This window comes from Falco punctatus (assembly GCF_963210335.1).
Source record: "Falco punctatus genome assembly, chromosome: 15".
Classification (NCBI taxonomy): Eukaryota; Metazoa; Chordata; class Aves; order Falconiformes; family Falconidae; genus Falco; species Falco punctatus.
Genome location: NC_137595.1, coordinates 3,344,466 through 3,363,972, shown reverse-complemented (window position 1 = coordinate 3,363,972; position 19,507 = coordinate 3,344,466). Strand labels below are relative to the sequence as shown.

At 45.6% G+C, this 19,507-nt stretch overlaps 2 protein-coding genes across 3 annotated transcripts in view; one reads left to right on the top strand and one right to left on the bottom strand.

The window, feature by feature from the left end:
• The first annotated feature begins 677 nt into the window (after positions 1 to 677).
• On the top strand, positions 678 to 19,325 carry POF1B (POF1B actin binding protein). The gene is made up of 14 exons (XM_080365239.1): positions 678 to 1,465; positions 6,769 to 6,807; positions 7,266 to 7,367; positions 9,024 to 9,239; positions 10,519 to 10,646; positions 11,655 to 11,682; positions 12,682 to 12,756; positions 13,585 to 13,677; positions 14,576 to 14,689; positions 14,859 to 15,011; positions 15,115 to 15,225; positions 15,862 to 15,990; positions 16,249 to 16,322; positions 16,606 to 19,325. Exons 1-14 carry the CDS (start codon positions 1,061 to 1,063, stop codon positions 16,733 to 16,735), a joined length of 1,797 nt encoding a protein of 598 aa, XP_080221365.1. The 5' UTR covers positions 678 to 1,060; the 3' UTR covers positions 16,736 to 19,325.
• Positions 18,380 to 19,507, bottom strand: part of ZNF711 (zinc finger protein 711) — a 48,469-nt gene continuing 47,341 nt past the window's right edge. For both annotated transcript variants that reach the window (XR_013923763.1, XR_013923764.1), the window contains exon 16: positions 18,380 to 18,517. The gene's annotated coding sequence lies outside the window, so the exon portion shown is untranslated. The remainder of the gene's footprint in view (positions 18,518 to 19,507) is intronic.

Genomic DNA, 19,507 nt, shown 5'->3' with positions numbered 1-19,507 from the left:
CTCATCCTAAAATTCATAGCTTCCCAAGTACCTGTTGAAGAGCTTTGTGAGCTCTTTTTAATTTGAGACGGAGCTTTCAGTGAACAGCCAACGTAACACCGTGTAGAATGAAACGCAGCAGGTGTTGCTCAACTGCGTCACAGGTGTTTTGCTTAGCACGAGGTACTGCACACACTGTTTTTTCTGTGTGACTTTGAAGCATAGTAAGCATGTAGGGGAAACAAACTGACAAAATTAAGAATCTAAGGTTTATTATTATGAGCAATATTTATTACACAAGTTTCTACAATTATGTTATTGCTACATTACCTTGCAGAACATAGTTATGTTCTCAGCTGGGGCTTCCCGATGCAGCCAAAGGAACCCGAACCAAAATATGCCGGATTGAGAAACTAACTGGAGCTGCCGTTCTTCCGTACGAGCGAGCTCTGGGGCGGTGGCACCGGGGCGGGCTGGGCGCCGCGCAGGGGGGCGCGCAGGGAGCGGCGGGCAGCGCACCGGGGGTTCGCTGCGCGGCGGGCGGCTCCGCGGGGACTTCGTAGCTTACTGCTAGAGCGGTTTCAGGCTGCTAACTATGCATTTGCGCTCCCCCTACACGCGCTGCAAACAGGTTAATAACAACGGGCTCTATTAATCAGTGTCACGCTTTATTCTCTGCTTTTTCCATTAGCGGGGTTTCCGCGCGGTGCCGTACCCGCCGCCGGGAGCCGAGGGCGGTGTCTGCTCCTCTGAGTGCTCGGCCAGGCAGGACCCGAAGGCGGCAGGGGAAGGTGCCCGTGCGGCAAAGCAAGCCCGGGCCGCCTGTCCCCCAGCCCGGCCCGGCCCGGCCCGGCGCGCCCCCGCTGCGCCCTCCCGCCGGCGGCCGGGCGAGTCGCGGTGCGCGGCAGCGGCGGGCGCGCTGCCCGGGGCGGGGGAGGCGGCCCAGGCCCTGCCGCCGGAGGTGTGTCCCGGCCTAGGCGCGGCTCTCCCGCAGGTACTAATCCCCGGCCTGCCGCAGCCGCCTTCTGTATTTGCCGCCCCGGAGCCGGCGGGCCGGAGCGCGGCGCGGCCCACGGCCGCCATGTACGGGGGCCAGCAGCAGCTGCAGCCCCTCGCACCGCCCCCGCACCTGCAGCAGCAGCAGCAGCACCACTACTACCGCCGCCAGCAGCACTACAGCACGCTCCCCGCCGCCCGGCGGCCCCTGCCCTGCCCGGAGCCGCTGCCCCGGCCCCTGCCCTGCCGGGAGCCGCCGCCCTGCCCGGAGCCGCCGCCGCCCTGCCCCGAGCCGCCGCGGCCCCTGCCGTGCTTCGAGCCCGCGCCCCAGCAGCCGCAGGACAGCAGCCCGGCGTGCGACCGGGTGCGGACCTACGGCCCCGGCTGCCGGCGGGTGAGCGCCGCGTCCTGCTCCTCCCGGGCGGCCTCGCCGCTGGAGTGCGCGCACGGCTACCAGCAAGTCGGCTCCGGCTGCGACCCGCTGCAACAGGTACGGCGGCTGCCGCCGGGTCTCCGGCCCCGCCGCCCGCCCCGGGCTGCGCCGCCGTGCCCCGCTGCCGCCCGGGCTGAGGCGGCGTCGAAGCCGAAGGCCGCCCCGGGCTGGAGGCGGCTGCGGGGCTGCCCGGTGGGGAGCGGGGTCGGGGCGGGACGGGGGCCCGCGGGCCGCCCTGCCTGTGCCCGGGGTGTGCTTTGAAAAAGTGGTTTTACCTCAGGCTGAGCGGAGGGGGCACGGTCGTGGCCCTGGCGGACTTTGAAAACACGCGGCCCCGCCACAAAACCCCTCTCGGGGGGGGGGGGGACGATGGCTGTGCCGCCCCGGCGGGGGAGCGCGGGCTGCGGCGGGGAGGGCCGGACCGCGCCGCCCTGAGGGGCCCGGCCGCGGGGCTTCGCCTCGGGCGGCCTCTGTACCCCAAAGGCGCCGTTTAATTAATCCGTTAATGGCGGGTGGGCTGTGGGCCTGCGGGGCCGCAGCGGCGGGAGCGGGGCAGGCGGCTGAGGGGCGCCCGCGGCCCGGCCGGGGTCTTGGCGCCTGAGGAGCCCCCTGTGACCCACTGCCCTTCAGGCGGGCTCTCCTTTGGACTTCCAGTTTAATTTTGAGCGGATCGGTCAGGCCCGGGTCAGTTTCCTGTTGGCAAGGCCTGGATTTTGTTTTAAATCGATTTCAGACACCCGCGCCGTGCTGCGGCGGCTTTGCCTCGGGGGTGGGCCCGGGTGCGCGCCCGCTGGGGCGGCGGTGCCAGCGGCAGCCGCGGCGGGAAGGGCTCCGCGATGTGGCTCGGCACGTTGTGTGGTCTTCAGGGAATGGCTTGAATAAGTTAATGGAATTTTAACAACGTGTGATTGATATCTTGGCTAAATCTTAAAACTAGGAACCAGTGGCTTAAGAACAGCTTCGACTAAAAAGGAGAAAAGGAGATGAGAATTTATTCTTAGCCATTTTTTTCTCTTACACCTCAGGCTGTCATTAGTAGAAGTGGCACTGGTATGCTGTACTCGATACCATAATGTATGTTTGTTTCAGTTGAAATCCTGTTTAATTTTCTTTCCTGCGGTATAAACATACTTCCCTCTGAAAAAGAATAGGAATTAAGATAAATGTGAAATCTGATTTCCTTTTAAAGCCATATTTGCATAGTTTAAGGGCTGCCTTCTCCTGCAGGATGGCTTCTGCTAAATTCTGGAAAGTGAGCGGCTTCACTAACAGCTTTATGTGGCTTGGGTCTGACAGACTCATTCCCGCTGTATCAAAGCTGTTAATCCCTCTCCTGAAAGATGTAGGGCAGGAGTGTAAACACGGGTCTCACCTTCCAGATAAGTGATCTGCTCAGCTAGCTTAGATGATAGTCTGAATTGAGTTCAATTAATTAAATATTCATTAGAATAAATACTGCAGTCTCAGGCTTCGTCTACTTAGATAAGCTTGTGAACAATTTGATTACAGGCTCAAATGTTGTCTCTGCTCTATGAAGTATGTTTAATTCCAACTTCTGTTTTAGTCACTGAATCCATTAAGTTGTGCTGATGAAAAATAATTTCTTGCTGAAGCGTTTTGCTGGATTAAAGACAAAAGAGGGTGTAGTTCAAATCAGGCTTTGTGTGGACTGCAGTTTTACTGGTGGAGAGGGAAGGTGCTTAATACAGATTATTAGGACATTATTAAAGAAGAAGAGTAACAGGGAAGTCAGCTGGGAGTAGACAGAAGTTGCGTACTTGGTGCTGAATGGAGCTGTGAGGAGGAAGTGCTGGGAAGAGTGTAGGAAGCTTTCAAAGAGGTCATTCAGTTGTCCTTTGTGCAGATCGTGTATAGCTGCATGAACTGAATAATGTAGTGATACCTAACTCACACAGATGTTTTAATTTAACATTAGAATTTTCAGTTAATGGCAGCCTAGAGGTGTAGTGTAAGCTTCTTACTGTTGATAAGGCAAGGGCTGTCTTTGAGCAATATGTAATGAACTTCTGCAGAGCTTTTGTAGATAAGTGATAAAAAATGTCTACATCACTGTTGATACACTTACTATTTAGTCACGTGGTTGGTGTGTTCCATTGTATTTATGCACATTTTTAATAAGCTAGAAGGAAGGTAAATTCAAAATTAGTGTGTGCAAATAGTACACATGGTGGTCTGTTTTGTGGTTCAGGATTCTGCCTTTCTATCCTTGATGTGGAAGCCAAATGCTGCTCCCAGAAATGGCAAGTTTTGTCTGGAGTAATTCACAGCAAATTTTGCTCTTGTCTGCTTGATTTAAATGAAGAATGTTTGGAATACATTCTCTTCCAGGACGGTTTACATGTATGAACGCTTTCACCATGGTCATGAAAAAATAATATAGGAAAAGGCACACACAAGATGCCTGCTGTCAGTGCAGGAGGCAAAATCCTGAAAGCCTTTGTAGGCATCGTCTACCCATTGTGAGAAATTTTGTAAGACCTTTTCAACGGCTGGTGCTGTGAAGCGCTAAAGACTTTCACCTCCCACTGCGAGAATGGTATAGTATCAACCAGCTTGTCAGATTGGTCTGTATTGTTTGAAACAACCTCCAAATGTAGTTTGCCATTTCTGCATTTCAGCTGCCAAACGTAATTCGTAGATTGGGATTAGCTGACTTAGATCGCTTGTAATTTACAAGACAATACCTTACAGGTAAAAGGTTTTGACAGAGATTAAATTCTCACCTTAATCGATGGTTTGGCTGAAGATGAGGGAAACTTGTTGAAATAAAAGTTAGTATACTGATTGTTTTTGCATAAAATTTACATGCAATAACTGGATAAATCTATCAAATGCTTATTTTAGAATTTAAAGATCTTGAAGACTAGCAAAAATCATTATGGAAGTGCTAGCGTATACCTTTTGAAAAGATCCTATAAACAGACCCAGAATGACTGCTGAGGCAGTTATAAATCCTAAACCCAGTTGCACCACTGAAATCCACGGTAGCACTGGGCTCTCCCCTTTAAAACCCCACCCTCCCTTCTTTCAGTTACAAAATACTACATCTCCAGAGCACTGTAGGACATCAGAGAGTAGCCTGAGCTGTGCCCCTTGGGAATGGTGGAAACCTGAAAATAGCTCGAGGTCATCTTCCATCACAGCGTACCCCCTGCAGCACACTTGCACAAGTGAAGGACAGGATGGGCCCCCGGGGCCTGGGGGGTGGCATCCCCTGTGCCCTGCCGGGAGCTGCCTGGGGGCAGTTCAGGCTGGTGCAGTCACCAGGTTTCTGGCTTCTCTGTTCCTGTCCAGCCTGCTTGGCTGGTGTGGGAGGAAGCGCAGGCAAGTCCCTGTTTGTAAAGGAGTGAGGGAAATGTGTCTGCACCGGAGTTTTTTGGAAATGAAAGAGTTTGGGTATCTTAAAAATAAGCATAATATCCAAAAAAAAGAAAAAAGTTCTTAGGTTCTGTATAGTATTCCACATATGATTAGACTGCCCTTTTTGAATATTACAAAAGTATATTTCAACTTAAAATGCTGCAGTCTTCTCAGTTCTGAGTGTATGCCTCTGAGAACATGTAGGTAACTAGATAAAATAATTTTACATGTTATTGTCTCTGAACAAGTTGGTGTGAGTTACGTATTCCAAAGCCCTGTGGCAGCAGCATTTAGTTCCGCCAGGTTTGTTCCAACTTTTCAGTGCATTGAAAATGTAATTTCATGCAGAATGCTCGTCTCATTTTCATGTGCTGTACAATGGTTGTCAGCTCCAAATAGGAACAATTCCTGCTCTCCCATGGTGCTGGTATTGTAGCACCAGAGTGCTCCAGGACGGACAGGCTCGGTGCAAAGCTTGGAGCTGCCTCGTCTGGGTCAGAGGTGGGACTGGGAGTCAGGGGTAAGCCTGCTGTGAAACTGGTGTGATGGAAGTGCCAGTGGGCATTCATTTTTGAAGTATTTTACTTCAAATTCTGTAGGTGTCAGAGTGATGTAGGAATTGGGCTGTACATTGTAGACCTCCATATTGTCTCCTTTTGGTGTCAATATCCCAGTACAGAGTTTTCTGTTGGTGTCGGGGGGGTCCCTTCCTCGATGGACCTACCTCAAGTACGCAGTATCTGGATGGAGGAGTAAGCAGCTTTCTAAGTTTTCTGCAGCAGTTAGAATTTTGAGATTTCTTAATTACTATGATTGCTGCTCAAACAGTTTCTTTTCTACTTTGGTTTATCTTTCCTGGTGCTGTTATGATTCACTCTTGGGAGATAGGGAAAAACGCTTCAGGCTTCTACGGTTACGCAACAGTTCGCAACTGGAAACCTGACCTGCTTCAGAGCTGCTCCCACCCAGCTAGGGGTGTCTCCAAGACAACTGCAGTAATATAAACTTCCCAAGCACTGCCCATGGGTTAAAGGAAGAAATGTTTTATTATGAAAATGGAAGTTTGTACAGTGAGGAAGAATAAATAGTGTGCTGTAAACTAACGGATTGCCCAGTCCTTTGATAAGATTCAGTGGGAATTTTACTTGCTTGGATAAAGAACAAGATGTGGAGACTTCAAGTGATGTGTATGATTTGTTACAACTGGTGGTGGTCCACAGAATGGAAGTCAGTGTCCGCAGTAGTTTGTAGACAGTGCTGGGGAAAAAAATCTATTTGAAAATGAACAAAACTGCTGCCACTTGTGGATTTCTGTAGCTTAAAAAGGCCTATTTAAGTTTTCATTCAAGAATGTGCAGATTTTCCACATGGTCATCTTTGTTCTTAAGTGTCAATTTTGGAATTTTGTGACCACTTTTTGAAACAGTTGTCACTTCTGGGTGCAAACCTGCCGTGGTTTGTTGGCAGTTCCTCTGCCCTTTCATTTCAGTGTTTAAGCAAAATACAAGTTTTCTTCCCTTGGTGAAAGAAAAAGTCTTTAAGATGCACATCTATTTACAGCAGCTGACCTTGGTTTGTGACATGAAAGACAGTGTCTGTGGAATAGGGACATGGGATCCTTGAAGACCTAGTCCAGTATGTCAGCTTGGATTTGTATCCTATTCTGTCGGCACTTACAGAAAATAAGGACTTACTCCTTCAGACCCGCAAAGAGGTGATGGAGAAAAAACACTCTCAAAACTGAGAGTTGCAGGTTGTGCGCTGCCACGCTGTACGTGGGGCATCTCCTTCGGGGTGGAAAGGCCCTGGCTTTGCAACACTTCTGGGGGTTTTGGCCAGTGGATCTCAGTAAGTTTACAGCTGATGACCATATTCAGATTACTTTGGGAATCCATGTAAGCCTGAACTCTTGAGCATAAAAGGTTTTAGAGATTGAAGCACAGTAATCACTGAATCGTTGCTTATTTTCTTCCTTGCAGGGCACTGTTCGAAGGATTATTATTGAGAATCCTGATCAGGTAGGAGAACTGTTTAGTGCTGGTGTTCTGCTTGTGTAACTCTTCCTCCCTTACCCTGATTTGGTAAAAGTGCTCAGCTGTTTCCATCTGTGGATGCTGAATATTTTGAAATCACGTGGCCCGTATCGCTGATGGTGAGAGATGAAATGATTAGGGATTGAAAATCCTATGGAATTGCCAGTCAGGCTTCCCACCTCTCAGCAGTTAAGTCTCTGTTAATATCCTTCGGTCGTACTGCTAGCACAGATTGATTTCTAACTGTTTGAGTCTAGATGGAAGCACAGTGGTTTGTTTCCAAACAGACATACACTCAAACGTACATATCTCAACAAATTATCTCGAAGTATATGTGTCTTCAGTGTAATTTTGCCTAAAAAAATACAAGGTATTTTTATAATTTGATTTTTAATTTGCTGCTTGACAACATTCATAAATGTTTTTATTAAAATGCTTTACAGGAGCCATTATCCCCATTTCTTAGAGGGGGCAACTTCTTTCCTGGAAATAATGTCATCTATGAAAAGACTATAAGAAAATATGAGCTATTAAATCCCCACCAAGTAAGTTGGTTGTTTATATTACCTACTGCAAAAGAAAATTGAGATGGTAGCAGAAAATTAATGTTTTTGGGGGGTGGGGCGGGACTATTGTCAACCTGAGAATTGCCTTGTTGAGGTACAGGGGACATTCTTAAAGTAATGAAAGTGCCTCTGTAAGGACAGCAGAAGTTGGAACATTCGCTATGTTTTTATTGAAAATGTATTTCAGACCAACAATGAAAATGGTTGTTGTATCATAAGCACTGTCAGTCTGAATACTGACTGATAATTAGTTTCTTGCAGTAGCTCCACAACAAAATTACCAATATAAATTTGTACAAAAACTGAATTGAAAAAAAAAAATTTTCCCTCATTCTTGAAAAAATACATTTGACAAAGCTGTCTGAAATTTCATCTTGGAATGGTGTTCTGTCAATAACAAAAATACTATTTTTTTATTGCTCTGAAACATGGTTTTCAACAGGAAAAAAACTGAAATGAAGGGTATTTCAGTTTGATTTCTCTTGTCTGGGTTTGGTTTTGTTTTTTAAAACTGAAGTTTTTGTGCTGTTCTGGATTTTAGATAAATCAGTTGTAATACCCGTTCTCTGGAGTGGAAAGGCGGGGGGGGAAGTAGTAATAATGAATAATAGCTTTTTTCCCACAGATGGTGTAAAAAAAACCCCAAACCCCACAATAAAAAAAAGTGTGTGGAATCCAGTCCTGGAAACCGTATTTCTGTGTGCTTTGTTACCCAGGGTATATCTAGATTCAAGTCAAATCAGGAGAATAAGTTTTGACGCATTTGATTTTTACGCTGCACCGTGGTCTGGGGCCATGCAACTAGATTTCGTTCAGGTGAAATGAAAATGTGTTGAAAGTGCACCCACTGTGCTGTGACTGCTAACGGGTGTGCAGCCCTTTCAAAACCTGCTGTAAAACCTCCTTGGATCTGCAGCATGTCAGCGTTGAAGGATTTGCATTTATATACTTTGAAGCAGAATATGTGATTTTTAAAGTAAACTTGTAAAAGCCATGATCTAGACAAACAAGTTTGCTGAAATCAGTAATTTTCAGTGTTTTGACTGGAACACAGGTTAGTTTCTAGTTTATTGTTTTGGTCAGCGTATTGTAAACAGCACTTTTCTCAGATGAGGCAAAGACAGGTGTCTGTATGTACTGTACGCTCTGACTCTGGAATTGCTGAAAGCATTTATAGAGGAAATGTCTTGAGCCATTTCCCATGCAAGTTTTTTTCTGAAATGATGAAAACACAGTAAGTAGTTCAACTGGTGCTCCTTTTTAATCTCTAAAATACTTCATGAAACAAGAGACACATGATTTAAGTTAAATACTAGAGGTTCCCGTTGCTTGAGTATGTTAGGAGTAACAACATACTGAAATATACAACTTGGGAAAGGTGTCTCTTCTGTGCTTTTCATGTGCAGCTACTAAAATTTGAGGAGTTGGTGAATCATGACCTTAAAGTATGAAAGTGTGAGGCAAACTCACGTTCAATTAGGAAAAAAAGCAACTTTATTAGGATTATTAAAATATCTGAAATGGTCACCAGTCTTTCCAAGTAAAACCACATTTCATTCATTTATATATTCATATTAAGCTTCTATCTCATCAAGATGTGTCTAGCAGCTTGAAAAAATCCATCCTTGTTTCTAGGAGAAGCAGTATCAGTTTTCCCACCAGTGTCAGATTCCCCAGGCAGCCGATCAGTGCCATGTGGCCCAGCCCTGCCAGCACTCCGAGCAGTCCCCGGTCACTCACCAGTGCCAACAGACACAGACCAGCAGCCCTTGTGAAATAATTCCAGTCTCTGTGAGTGATGACTGCAGAGGAAACACAGTGAGGAGGGTAACAGTTCAAACCTGTGAACCGGTAAGAATCATTTTCTGAATGCTTTACTGTTCAGAGTATGAATAATACACAGGCACATAAATTTGCTATCTCCAATCTCAAAAGTTTTTGTTTAAACTCATAGTAATTAAGCACCATTGTAAAGTAAACAGTAGAGTTTGTCTGTTGCAGGCAACTTCTTGGTATACTGTGACTGCAGATGTTGTCTAGGACTGTCCAAGACTTCGTCACATGCTGTTAGGGAGAAAAAAAAAAAAAAAAAAAAAAAAGCTGTTTTAGATATTGTATCCTGTTTCTAGCTGGCACTGACCTGTGCTTAGGTATACTGACTGATCATCCTTCTCTTACCTTCTAAATGTGTTAAGCCATGCTGGTTTGTTTGTTTTCCTTGTCTGGGAGTGTTACCCCTTGACTGAGTCAGCTTTCATGTCAGTTGTCACACAACAAAGATCAGTAACGCAAGGCCTGTGCCTGTAGCTCTGGAGAGACGATATGTAACTTTATAAACTCTGCATACATCACTTCAGGATCGCTTCCTACCTGAACTCTTTGGTAAGGACTTCAAATGTATTTCAGTTTGGTGTAGAAGTGTTTGACACAGATTCACTGGAAGCACAAAACTGGCTTCCTTTGCCCTTCATTTTCCAGCAGCTTGCAAGTTCGGGAGTTTCTAAGGGGTGCAGGCAGCGTGCTGTCCGTGTGTACTGTCGGTGCAGCTGGCAGCGTGGCCGGCCTTCCTGGGCATCCACGCAGTGCGTGGGGAGCAGGGCAAAGACACTTGGTGACAGCAGTGTTAGACCTCTGCGGAATCTTCCCGAGCCAGACGCTCCCGTAAAGCAACTCGGGTACGCTCTGTTTGGGTTGTGGCTGAAATTCTTCTATTCACAAATGTAAACGTTTGAACTGGGGCAATACAAATACCATCTTTGCAGTGGGGAATCTTGAACCCAGCTGGTTTTATCTGGGTGCTGCCCACAGGCGTTTTATCCACCACAGCTATGGAAGCACGTCTGTTAATGAGAGATCCCAATTCTCAACGGTTTCCACGTTAGCATAATGGTGAAGATGCTGCAGGAGATACTACTTTGCATATTTCTTGTTGTTGTAAAAGAAGTAATTTCTGTATAGTGTACTGAAAACCAGAAGACATGAAAGACTCAATACCAAGGAAAAGAAAAACAAATTGCAAATTAGTAAGAGCAAACAAAACCAAAACTATCATATTTGTAGCATTTTCATGTTCACCTTTCATCCCAAAGAAGGGAACTCAATTGTGACCTTTTTGCCTATCTTCTGCTAGGTGAACTGCTCTCAGGAAAATGGTGACCAGCTGGACTGCCGCTACTTCGGGGAGCTCCTTGCTGAACTGAACCGCAAAACCAACGACTTGTACAGTTGTTTACTACAGCATGTGGAAAAGATAGGAAGGTACTGGCATTCTGTCTGTTCTGTTGCTGTTGTATTCCAGAAATGTTAGCAGTGCACAGTTGAGAGGACGGTACTGTTGGCAAGTTGTTTTTGTTTTCTTCCCTAACAACTAGAATTGACTGTGTATTTTACACATTGATCTAATCTGCTGAGTAACTCGGGGCATAAAATTGCAGTAAGCAAAGTAAATTCAAATTGTTTAGACTGTATGCACTAGAGTTACGTATCCCATGCCCGTCTGCACATAGAGCAAACAAGTACACTTACAGCATGCACCGATGTGTATTTAATGATAAATATACATAACCCAATATATAAATAACTCAAATATCCCAAACCCCGCAATGTTCCTTTGTTCTGTCACGGCGTTGTGTTATGTCATGTCCTGGATTAGGAGATGGCCACCCTAAGGCATAAAGCTCAACATTTACACACAAATTAACGTTAAGCGCGTATTCTGCAGAGCCCTATGGACTGTCTTTGGAAAGAAATGCAGATTCACAGCGGCCAGTAATCTGAGTCTTCACAATGTCCTCGCCCTTCCCTCCCAACCACCGTTCCCTCACGCTTTCCCCCTCACTGCCAGGCTCCTTTGGTGCTTTCTGAGGTTACTGAAATAGGAAAATGGTCCCACAGCAGGGGAAAAGTGGAATTTAAGCATCACAAAAGACCTGATGCTGCCAAGTAAACACTTCAGGCATGTCAATACATTGCAGCATAGTTCTGGGTAAACCATTACCCAGCCTATTAAGAATGTAATTGGGTTAACTGCCCAAAGAAATGGAGATGGTTAGCCTGTGTTAACTGTACTGCTCTTAGTGTTCCGGTCTCCTCGGAGATTTCTACACGGAGTTGTATTTAATAGCGCATGTTGCCTGGCACCTTAAAAGAAAGGTAATAGCTTGTAACCTGATAATCTTCTTATAGTTGCGAATGTGGGTATGAATTATTAAAAGTTCTCCCGGAGCTTTGTGTTAACTGGTCCCCTGGATTTTGTCTGTTTTACAGGAACAATGACATCGAGTTTACGTGTCAGGTAAGCATCAGGTGTGCTCTGAGCAAGCCATTCCCTAACATGCAGTGTTAATGTGGCTCTTCATGCAAATTAACCAACCCAGTTTAAATTAAGGATGTTGTTCTTTGTTAGTTAAAGGTTCCTGCTTGTTAATAACATTCGGAGACTGAAACCTACTGCTAGGCGTGTATTTGCAAATGTGGTAATACTGAAAGAAAACTTTAATCATTTGCGTTATTCCAGTACGAGAGTCAGATTTTGGAAGTCTTTCCTGTTGTGCCTGTAATGGTTTCAGTATAAACCAACCACCACTACATATATTTTCAGTACACAGAGTGCTTTTCTCTGAAGGATCTTTCATGCTCTTGCCAATAAAGCTGCTGTTCAGGCACGTGTGCTGCCGTGTGCTCCCAAGAAGCGAAGCGTATTGCCTCTCGCAGAAAGGAGAGGAACCTAAGCTGAGAGAACAGACTGCCCAAGTCTCCAGAAAGCTCATTTTTGTGAATCAGGCCGTGACAGAATGATCAGCACCTCTGATCTTTAAAGGCATTGGGTGTACATGGCAGAAATACTTGTGTAGGATTAAACTACATGAAGCAATGCCACTTAATCACTGGCAGCATCTCCTGTGATGGGTTGGTCATCTCTTGTTTATTGACAGTCTGTTCACTGTTCAGAAACAGGAGGTTTGCTCCAGTCACCAAGTGCTGGGCGTTCTGTTTTAGCATCAGCTATTATTTCTTGAGAGGATTGTTTTGAATACTGCTTTTAAAATAAATGTTAAACTTAATGATTTGAATATATGCCTCATGTATCACTTCATCTCAGTTTTTATATGCCACATATATAAAGAGTTTGGAAATCTTCTGGATACACTTTGATCTATTTTCATTCTTACTTGCCTCATACTAAACATGTTTCTCATAGTAGAACTGTGTAAATAATGAAGAAACCACATTATGATCTGCCAGACAAAATCCTTAATCAAGATGTCTCCCCTTTCCTCTCTTCTTTACTTAGACTGAAGATGTTGAAGATTTAATTCCCAAAGGACTGTCTGAGGCAACAAAGCAGCAGATTCGTTATCTCCTCCAGGTACGTGAGCGGGGTGGAGGGCGTGTGGTACAGTAACTCGGAACAGTAGAAGCTGGCTTACACGTACCAGGGCTTACACGCACACGACGTACTTCACTCCATATTCTGCTTACTCCTTTTTTTCCAGTGTAAGTGGTATGGAATCAAGACAGGTGGCCTCAAGTGACATGTTGTGGCAGTTGGTTCCAGACTACTTGTGTATTCTAAACTGAGCTTTACAGGTGGATTTTTGTGGTTTTGTTTTGCTGGAAATCATCTTGGCTTTAGGTTAGAGAACACAGAACTTCCACCTTTTTACTTGCATGTGTTGTCTATTACTACTTTAAAAGCTAAAGGCAAGCCGTAGGTGATTGATGGAATGCTGAACGGGCTATCAGTTGCCAGCTACACATAATGCTTCTAACTTGGTGGCTCTTGCCTTTTGCCAGTGTTCTGGTTAAAAACCTGTGACACAGCGCAGAGTTCTGAGGTGTGCTTAGGATGTTCGGTAACAAACCCTAATAACTGTTTCTGGTGTGGTTCCACTGCTGCTTCTGGTCTTGTTCTTTAGCTCCCTCACCTCAACCTGCCTTCTCAGCCGCCAGCCACATGGGTTTGGCTGTAAGACAGCAACGGAAGGTTCGGATAATGGTTGTTTATTTAGTTCCTTCCTAGCACTGTGTGTTCTCAGCAGTGTGATCTGTAGAAAAATGCACCTCTTTACGAAGTGCTTTGAAGACAGCTGATTGGAATTGGCCCCTGCCTTTACAAAACATGAAAACCAGTGCTGTAGCTTGAATCTCACTGTCTAATTACTCAGGAGTATTCATTTTCATTTTTTCCTCTTAGATGAGAGTGACATCAGATAAATCTTTGAGACTTGTGCTTTCTACTTTCAAAAATCTACGTGAAGAGCTTCGCCACTTGCAGGATGACTTGGGGGTAAGCCGTATTTTTCGGTTCTTTTGGCCTTGTCTGTTTTTTACCTGTCAGTAGGAAAGCTGTTAGGATAAAATTTAAATTGTGAAGTCCAGGCTTCAGTTGCTTTAGTGAGAGTGACTAGTTTATTAAGGGACTTGCAGGACGCATGCAGTGGGTGAGGTTCGTTTTCGATTTGCTGAAGCCTAAAAACCCAAGTGCCTGAAAAGGAAGGACCCTGCTGAGGGAGATTCGATTCAGGCTCTGAACTGGTACATACTGTGCCCTGTGTGGATGTATGGACTGGGGTTCTGCTTTCCACGTGCACAAGGCGCGTACACCAGGCGCCTGTTGACTAGTGCTGGTCCAGGAATCGGGAGCCCTTGGTTCCATTCACTCCTGCCAGTTTTATTTCCCGCTCCACAGGAAGCCTGTTGTCAGCAGTTAACAACTCCAGTGTTCTCCCAGGGTCCAGGCATCCCCGTTTGGAAGCTGGAGCTCTGTGGCTACTGCTGTGGACTGCAGCTAATTACTGCTGGGAAAGCAGAAACATCGTCCACAGCAGCCCCAGTACTGGGCACCGCTGGATACTCCACAGCATGCTCTTGCGAAATGCAACATTTGGGGGGGGGGAGGGAGGTTTAACTGCTGCCTTTAACACAGAACAAGGAGCCTGTGCAGTGCAGTGGTCTTAGCTTTGGAGTTTTTGTTGGGTTCTTGTTAGTAACTGTGAGTAATTTTGTCTACAATACTACAGTGACAGGCAACTGTATGCTATGTAGTTAAAAACCCCTACGTTTCAAGAAAATTGTGTATTTTCTCTGTTATAAAACATCACTTACTAGTTAGTATGATGCATTGTGAAAATGGGAAATTTACTGCAAAATTGCAGCTATTGACCTTAAACGCTTCTGTCTTACAGAAGTTAGAAACTGACAGTGTCTTACTTAAGAAGGATTTGGCTTTTAAAGATTCTCAAGTGAAAGAATATGAAACTATGTTGGCTTCGTTGAGAGAGAATAATCGTCAGCAACAGGTAAATCTAAAAACGTGTTTTCAGTGTAATTAGTGTTGGCCAAAAACTACAGTATGCTGAGTTTTGAGTATTCCAAGTAACTGCTGCCTGGTACCCATTTGTGTACGTGTGTGATCCTGCTGCTTCCCTGAGGAACACCGTGCATTCATTCCACTCCCCTGCTTTCCAGCAGGGACTGCGAGACAGCACTGCAAGATGTCGCTCTCTGGAAGAACAGCTCCTCTCCCTTCGGCTCAGTGAGGGAGAGAAGGACTGTCAGCTGAAGGAACTGGAGTACTGCAAGCGTGCCTTGGAGCAGGAGATCCAGAGCCTCCGGCTGCAGGTAACGGGCTCGCTCACCCCGTGTTCGGCAGCGGCTACGCACAGATACGGATGCATTAATGTGTGGGAGTTCACTATGAAAACTGTCGTTCTGTTTTCTGTAGACCTGCTCTAGCCCAACACTGCAGACCACCACAGACGAACTCTCCAGCCGTTACGTGGAGATGATCAATAACTTGAGAGAGGATAAAGATCGTGAGATCCGCAGCCTGAGGGTGAGTTGTTTAACTTGGCATGTGTGTGGTGTTCACCTCGCGTGACTGCGCGTAAGCAGATGCTTTTTTTAACTAAGGAACACAAAAGATCTGCCCTATGTACTTGTGTGTCTTTTGGTTCTGTAATTACTTTATACATAGACACTAATGATGGCTTAGAAACCCTTATGGTAGAACATAAAACTGTGATTTTAAAAAAAGTACAGTTCCTTGGATGTACAAATTAGGGATTAATCGGCTCATAAGGGGATATTTTGCGTGTCTTGCTGAAGAAAGAAACCAGCCAAAAGACATCCAACAGAAAACAAAAATAAATCTCAGTCAAAATTGTATGTAGGAAATCTCATTTAAATCATTGTAGTTAATTTTACCACCCTGGAAGCCAGTTCAACTTGTTCAGTCTTGTACCAGCTTTACTGAGTTTTAAAACTATTAAATTGATATTGGGCAGAATTTGGTCCAGTTACTTTCTGAATTTACTGTGCAGCTCAACTTTGTTATTTGAAAATCACTGCATTTTACTGCTCATGATTTTAATGAAAAAAACCCCAAACCACAAAACATCCAGAGACAAACTGAAAGGTCACCTGCAGGGAGCCCCAAACACCTAACTGTTCCTCACCGTATGTTTGACAGGCTCAGTTATGCCAATTCCAGCAAGACATATCAAGGAGAGAAGGAAATAACAATGACTTGCAAATAAGGCTGCAGGAACTGACATCGATGTTGGAAGAGAAAGATGCTTTTATTAAGCAACAGCAAGAGGTAAAATAACACAACTTACTTCTATTTAAGCTTCCAGTTAGGCTGTAGGTGGGTGCTTCCTGGGAATTCGTTTGTACGCTCCCGGCTCAGGAATCGGGGTTAGGATTTTCTGTAACTGAACGCTGTTCCTCGGCCAGCCTTTTGGAAGGACAGACTTCTTTTTGAGAAGAATTTCTGCAAATACATTGTTGTGACTTTAGTGAACTAATCCTCCAGAAAACATTATTTCATTTGAATGTTTACTTTTGGTTTTCTCAGGACCTCTTCAGATTGAAGCATGAGAAATTATCCGGCAGTCAGTCCCCCGGTGTAACAACCATCATCACTAAGAAGTAATGTAGTTATTCACCTTTCTTAAAAATACATCCTTTTGTTTTTCTATTGCATATCCTCTATGAGGCAAGTTATTCCTGCAGGTATCTTAATGCTGCCTCTTCAACTTGAAGGGGAACAGTCGCGGTAGTATTGGATCCTCCCGGGACAGGAAAACCTAAGGTGGCCGTTTCCGTGGCTGTGTTACCTACTCAGTTACTAGTGGAAGTCTGGGGGGATTGATGACTGGAAGTTCACGATTTGGCTACACGTTTGCAACTCTCTTCAATATCTTTAATACAGGTACAGGAATCAGTATCCTATCCTGGGTCTCCTGTCTGATGACTACAAGGTTACATCGCCTGTCAATAAATCACAAACTGTTGTGATCGAGAGGACTGGAGAGATATGGAAACACGTAAGTTTACCTTAGAGACTGTTCAGTCTCTGAAACTCCAGAGTATTTGATTTAACTTCAAAGAAAGTATTAGCCAAAATTTTCCTTAAGAGAAAGCCACAGGGTTAATTTAACCTGGTTGCAGAAAGCAAAGTGACTGATCATAGCCAAGGAACTGTACTGCCAGGCTGCAGTAATTGTTGGGTGGAGTGTAAATAAAATACCCTTTCCTGGTTTTCTCTGACAAATGACGACCTTAACAAACAAAGTGGCGTGGCTCTAGCGGCGGGCTCCGCCCTCGCACAGGGCCTCTTTGGGCGTCCCAGGCCTGGGGACCTGCCTCTGTGTGTAGGAACTTCTTCCGTGCAGTGCTCCCGGCTGAGGGAGGGCAGTATTCCTCCTCTGCGTCACGAGCAGCAGGGATCCCGGCCTAGTGCTAGAACAGGTTAAGCACCACATCCCCGAAACCTGCGCTCAGACAGGGCAGAGGGACCCAGGAAAGGCAGAGGAGTGGTGACTTTGAAGAGCGAGTCAAAATAAAAATAGGAAACGGGCCTGCAGAAGGTATTTATGTTACAGGGCACGAGGTAATTGAAGGTGAAACACCTGGCGTGTTCTACAAAGGAATGTTACCTAGAGTAGGAGCAAGAAAAGAAAAGGCAGAGAGGTCACTGCCAAACTGGAGGTTTTTTATGACTGATCTCTCAAATACTCATCCGGTTATATTGCAACCCAGCAAAATGTCAAGGAATTAAACATTAATAATGAAATCACAAAAAAAAAAAGGTCAGGCCCCCTCCCTCCTAGCTTACTTGAGAAGTCAGTCATACTTTGCATTATAAAAAAATGGCAAAGATGAGCGTACGCTGCATTTGAAGAGATCAGTATTATTACATGAATGAAAGTGTGTGATCTTTGTTTCCCAAGGTCTCTGTCAATCACTAGTGCAAGTCTCAGCTGAAACAAAATTACTTTGCTGCCAGACAAACTTGAGAAGTGCCAATTTCACCTTTACTCCAAGGCTCACAAGTACTTTTTCTGTGTTTCTGGACTGTCAGCCAGCTCCTTCCACCTGCAGTCATCGCTGAAGAGCGTGGTGAAGGGCTGAGCACAGCAACTAGATGGAAGTACTTGAATGTTCCTTTTAACAAAAACTTGTATTATTTAGGTATCTGGTAACTTCCCTGGTACAGAAAAAGCTACTGTCCTTGGGGGTGTTTGCTGGAGAGACCGAATCTCTGACACCGAACCCTCTAGGGCTGAACGACCCAGCTTTGGCCTTGCCAGTACCAGCTGCTGGCAGCACCGACACACCGAGCGTTTGTTAAGGAGGAAATGCTCCCTGGCCACTTAAGACACTTGAAAAGCTAGGTGGTTAGAGAACCTAAGTATGTAGCTCGGCTAGAGACATTTTATATACCAGGTAGTTTTGTTTTAGAAGAAACCACACCAGCTTCTGTATCTAATGAGCTGCTGCTTTCTTTCAGGAATGAAAGTCTCAGAGCCATCGGAGCTGCCCAAAGGATTCACAACAGTAAAATCGCTTTACTTTCTGCTATTTTGCATCCAAAAAAGGTTCAGTCTGACAGTGAGAAAGGCTGGGGAACATACTACAGACACGGAAGCACAAAGATGATGGAAAACAGTCACATCCCCATCATAAAGGACTCTGTTACTCACGTCCATCCTTGGCCACTACCATCTGTGTACTTCTCCGTGCACTCGCTTTCTCTCAGAGCAGTGGTGTGCCCCGCTGTCGTGGACTTCAGTTTTTCTCAGCAGGACTAACTCCTGTTCTTCAGCCAGTCCTGGAGCGATCTAAGAGACAAAAATGACGCTGCTTGAAACCTTTTCTGCTCTGTACTAGTAGCTGTCTTCTTCTGCCCTGTCTCCTCGTGCTGACAAGCGAGGACGGCCCACGTCAGCCCCACACGTACTGAGCGGCTGGTTTCAGTACAGGTGCGAGCTTGCCCCTTGCCTAGCGCTGCCTGGCGCAGAGGAAGCAAACCCCGACACAGCCTTCCCGGGGAGCTTTAGTCGCTTACCTCGCGCCTGCCCGGGTGGGAAGCTGCAAGCCAGAGGCAAACACGGCTGGCATGCAGCCCCTCAGGCTCGGCGACTGAATTGGCACGTACCAGTTACCCAGCGCAGTGAAACGGCTGGGCAAATGCTCTTTAAAGAATGTTACTGACCTCCGAGTTAGTATGTTTTCAGCTGAGCCTCTGTAAGCCCCGAAACCAGCCGTAAGTATTTATGTGCTGTGCTTCAAAATTTCAAGAACTTGGTATATTTTTATATTAAAAAAAACTTAGTCTTTGAGTTAACACTATTGGAGCAACCTGCCCTTTCCAATTTCTGCTCCTTGCAGGACTACAAAAACGATCTGAAAATGATTTTGTATTAATAATGGAGTAGTTGCTTGAGCAACACAGTGCAGAGAATCAACAGGGAAACTTCAAACTATGCAATCAAAAGGTGCTAAGCTCTATCATGGGGTTCTTGCTTTGCTTCTGGAGACATGTATTTCTATTCACAAGTAATACATACGTAGACAACATTTAGTGGTGAAAGAATGCTGTAGGCTACATGTAACCATGAAATAAACTTTTCAACATAACGTTCTGAACCGCATCTGTACTGGAAACATCTTGTGTCTATGACCAGCTGGAGGGCAGTGTGCTAGGTGCTGTGATACTGCCTCTGCTTCCTCCAGGTGAGCCTTACAGGTGACAGGAGAGCGCTGGTCCTTCCGGCTGCCAGCCGCGTGTCGCTGGGGTGTCCACGTGTAAGTGGGAGAAAGAGCCGAGC

Bases quoted from the DNA above. Each gene is read 5' to 3' on its own strand.
- POF1B (XM_080365239.1), top strand. From the start codon at position 1,061: ATGTACGGGGGCCAGCAGCAGCTGCAGCCCCTCGCACCGCCCCCGCAC. The intron at 7,368-9,023 runs GTAAGTTGGTTG...CCTTGTTTCTAG, and splicing joins AGCTATTAAATCCCCACCAA to GAGAAGCAGTATCAGTTTTC. The intron at 11,683-12,681 runs GTAAGCATCAGG...TTCTTTACTTAG, and splicing joins ACATCGAGTTTACGTGTCAG to ACTGAAGATGTTGAAGATTT.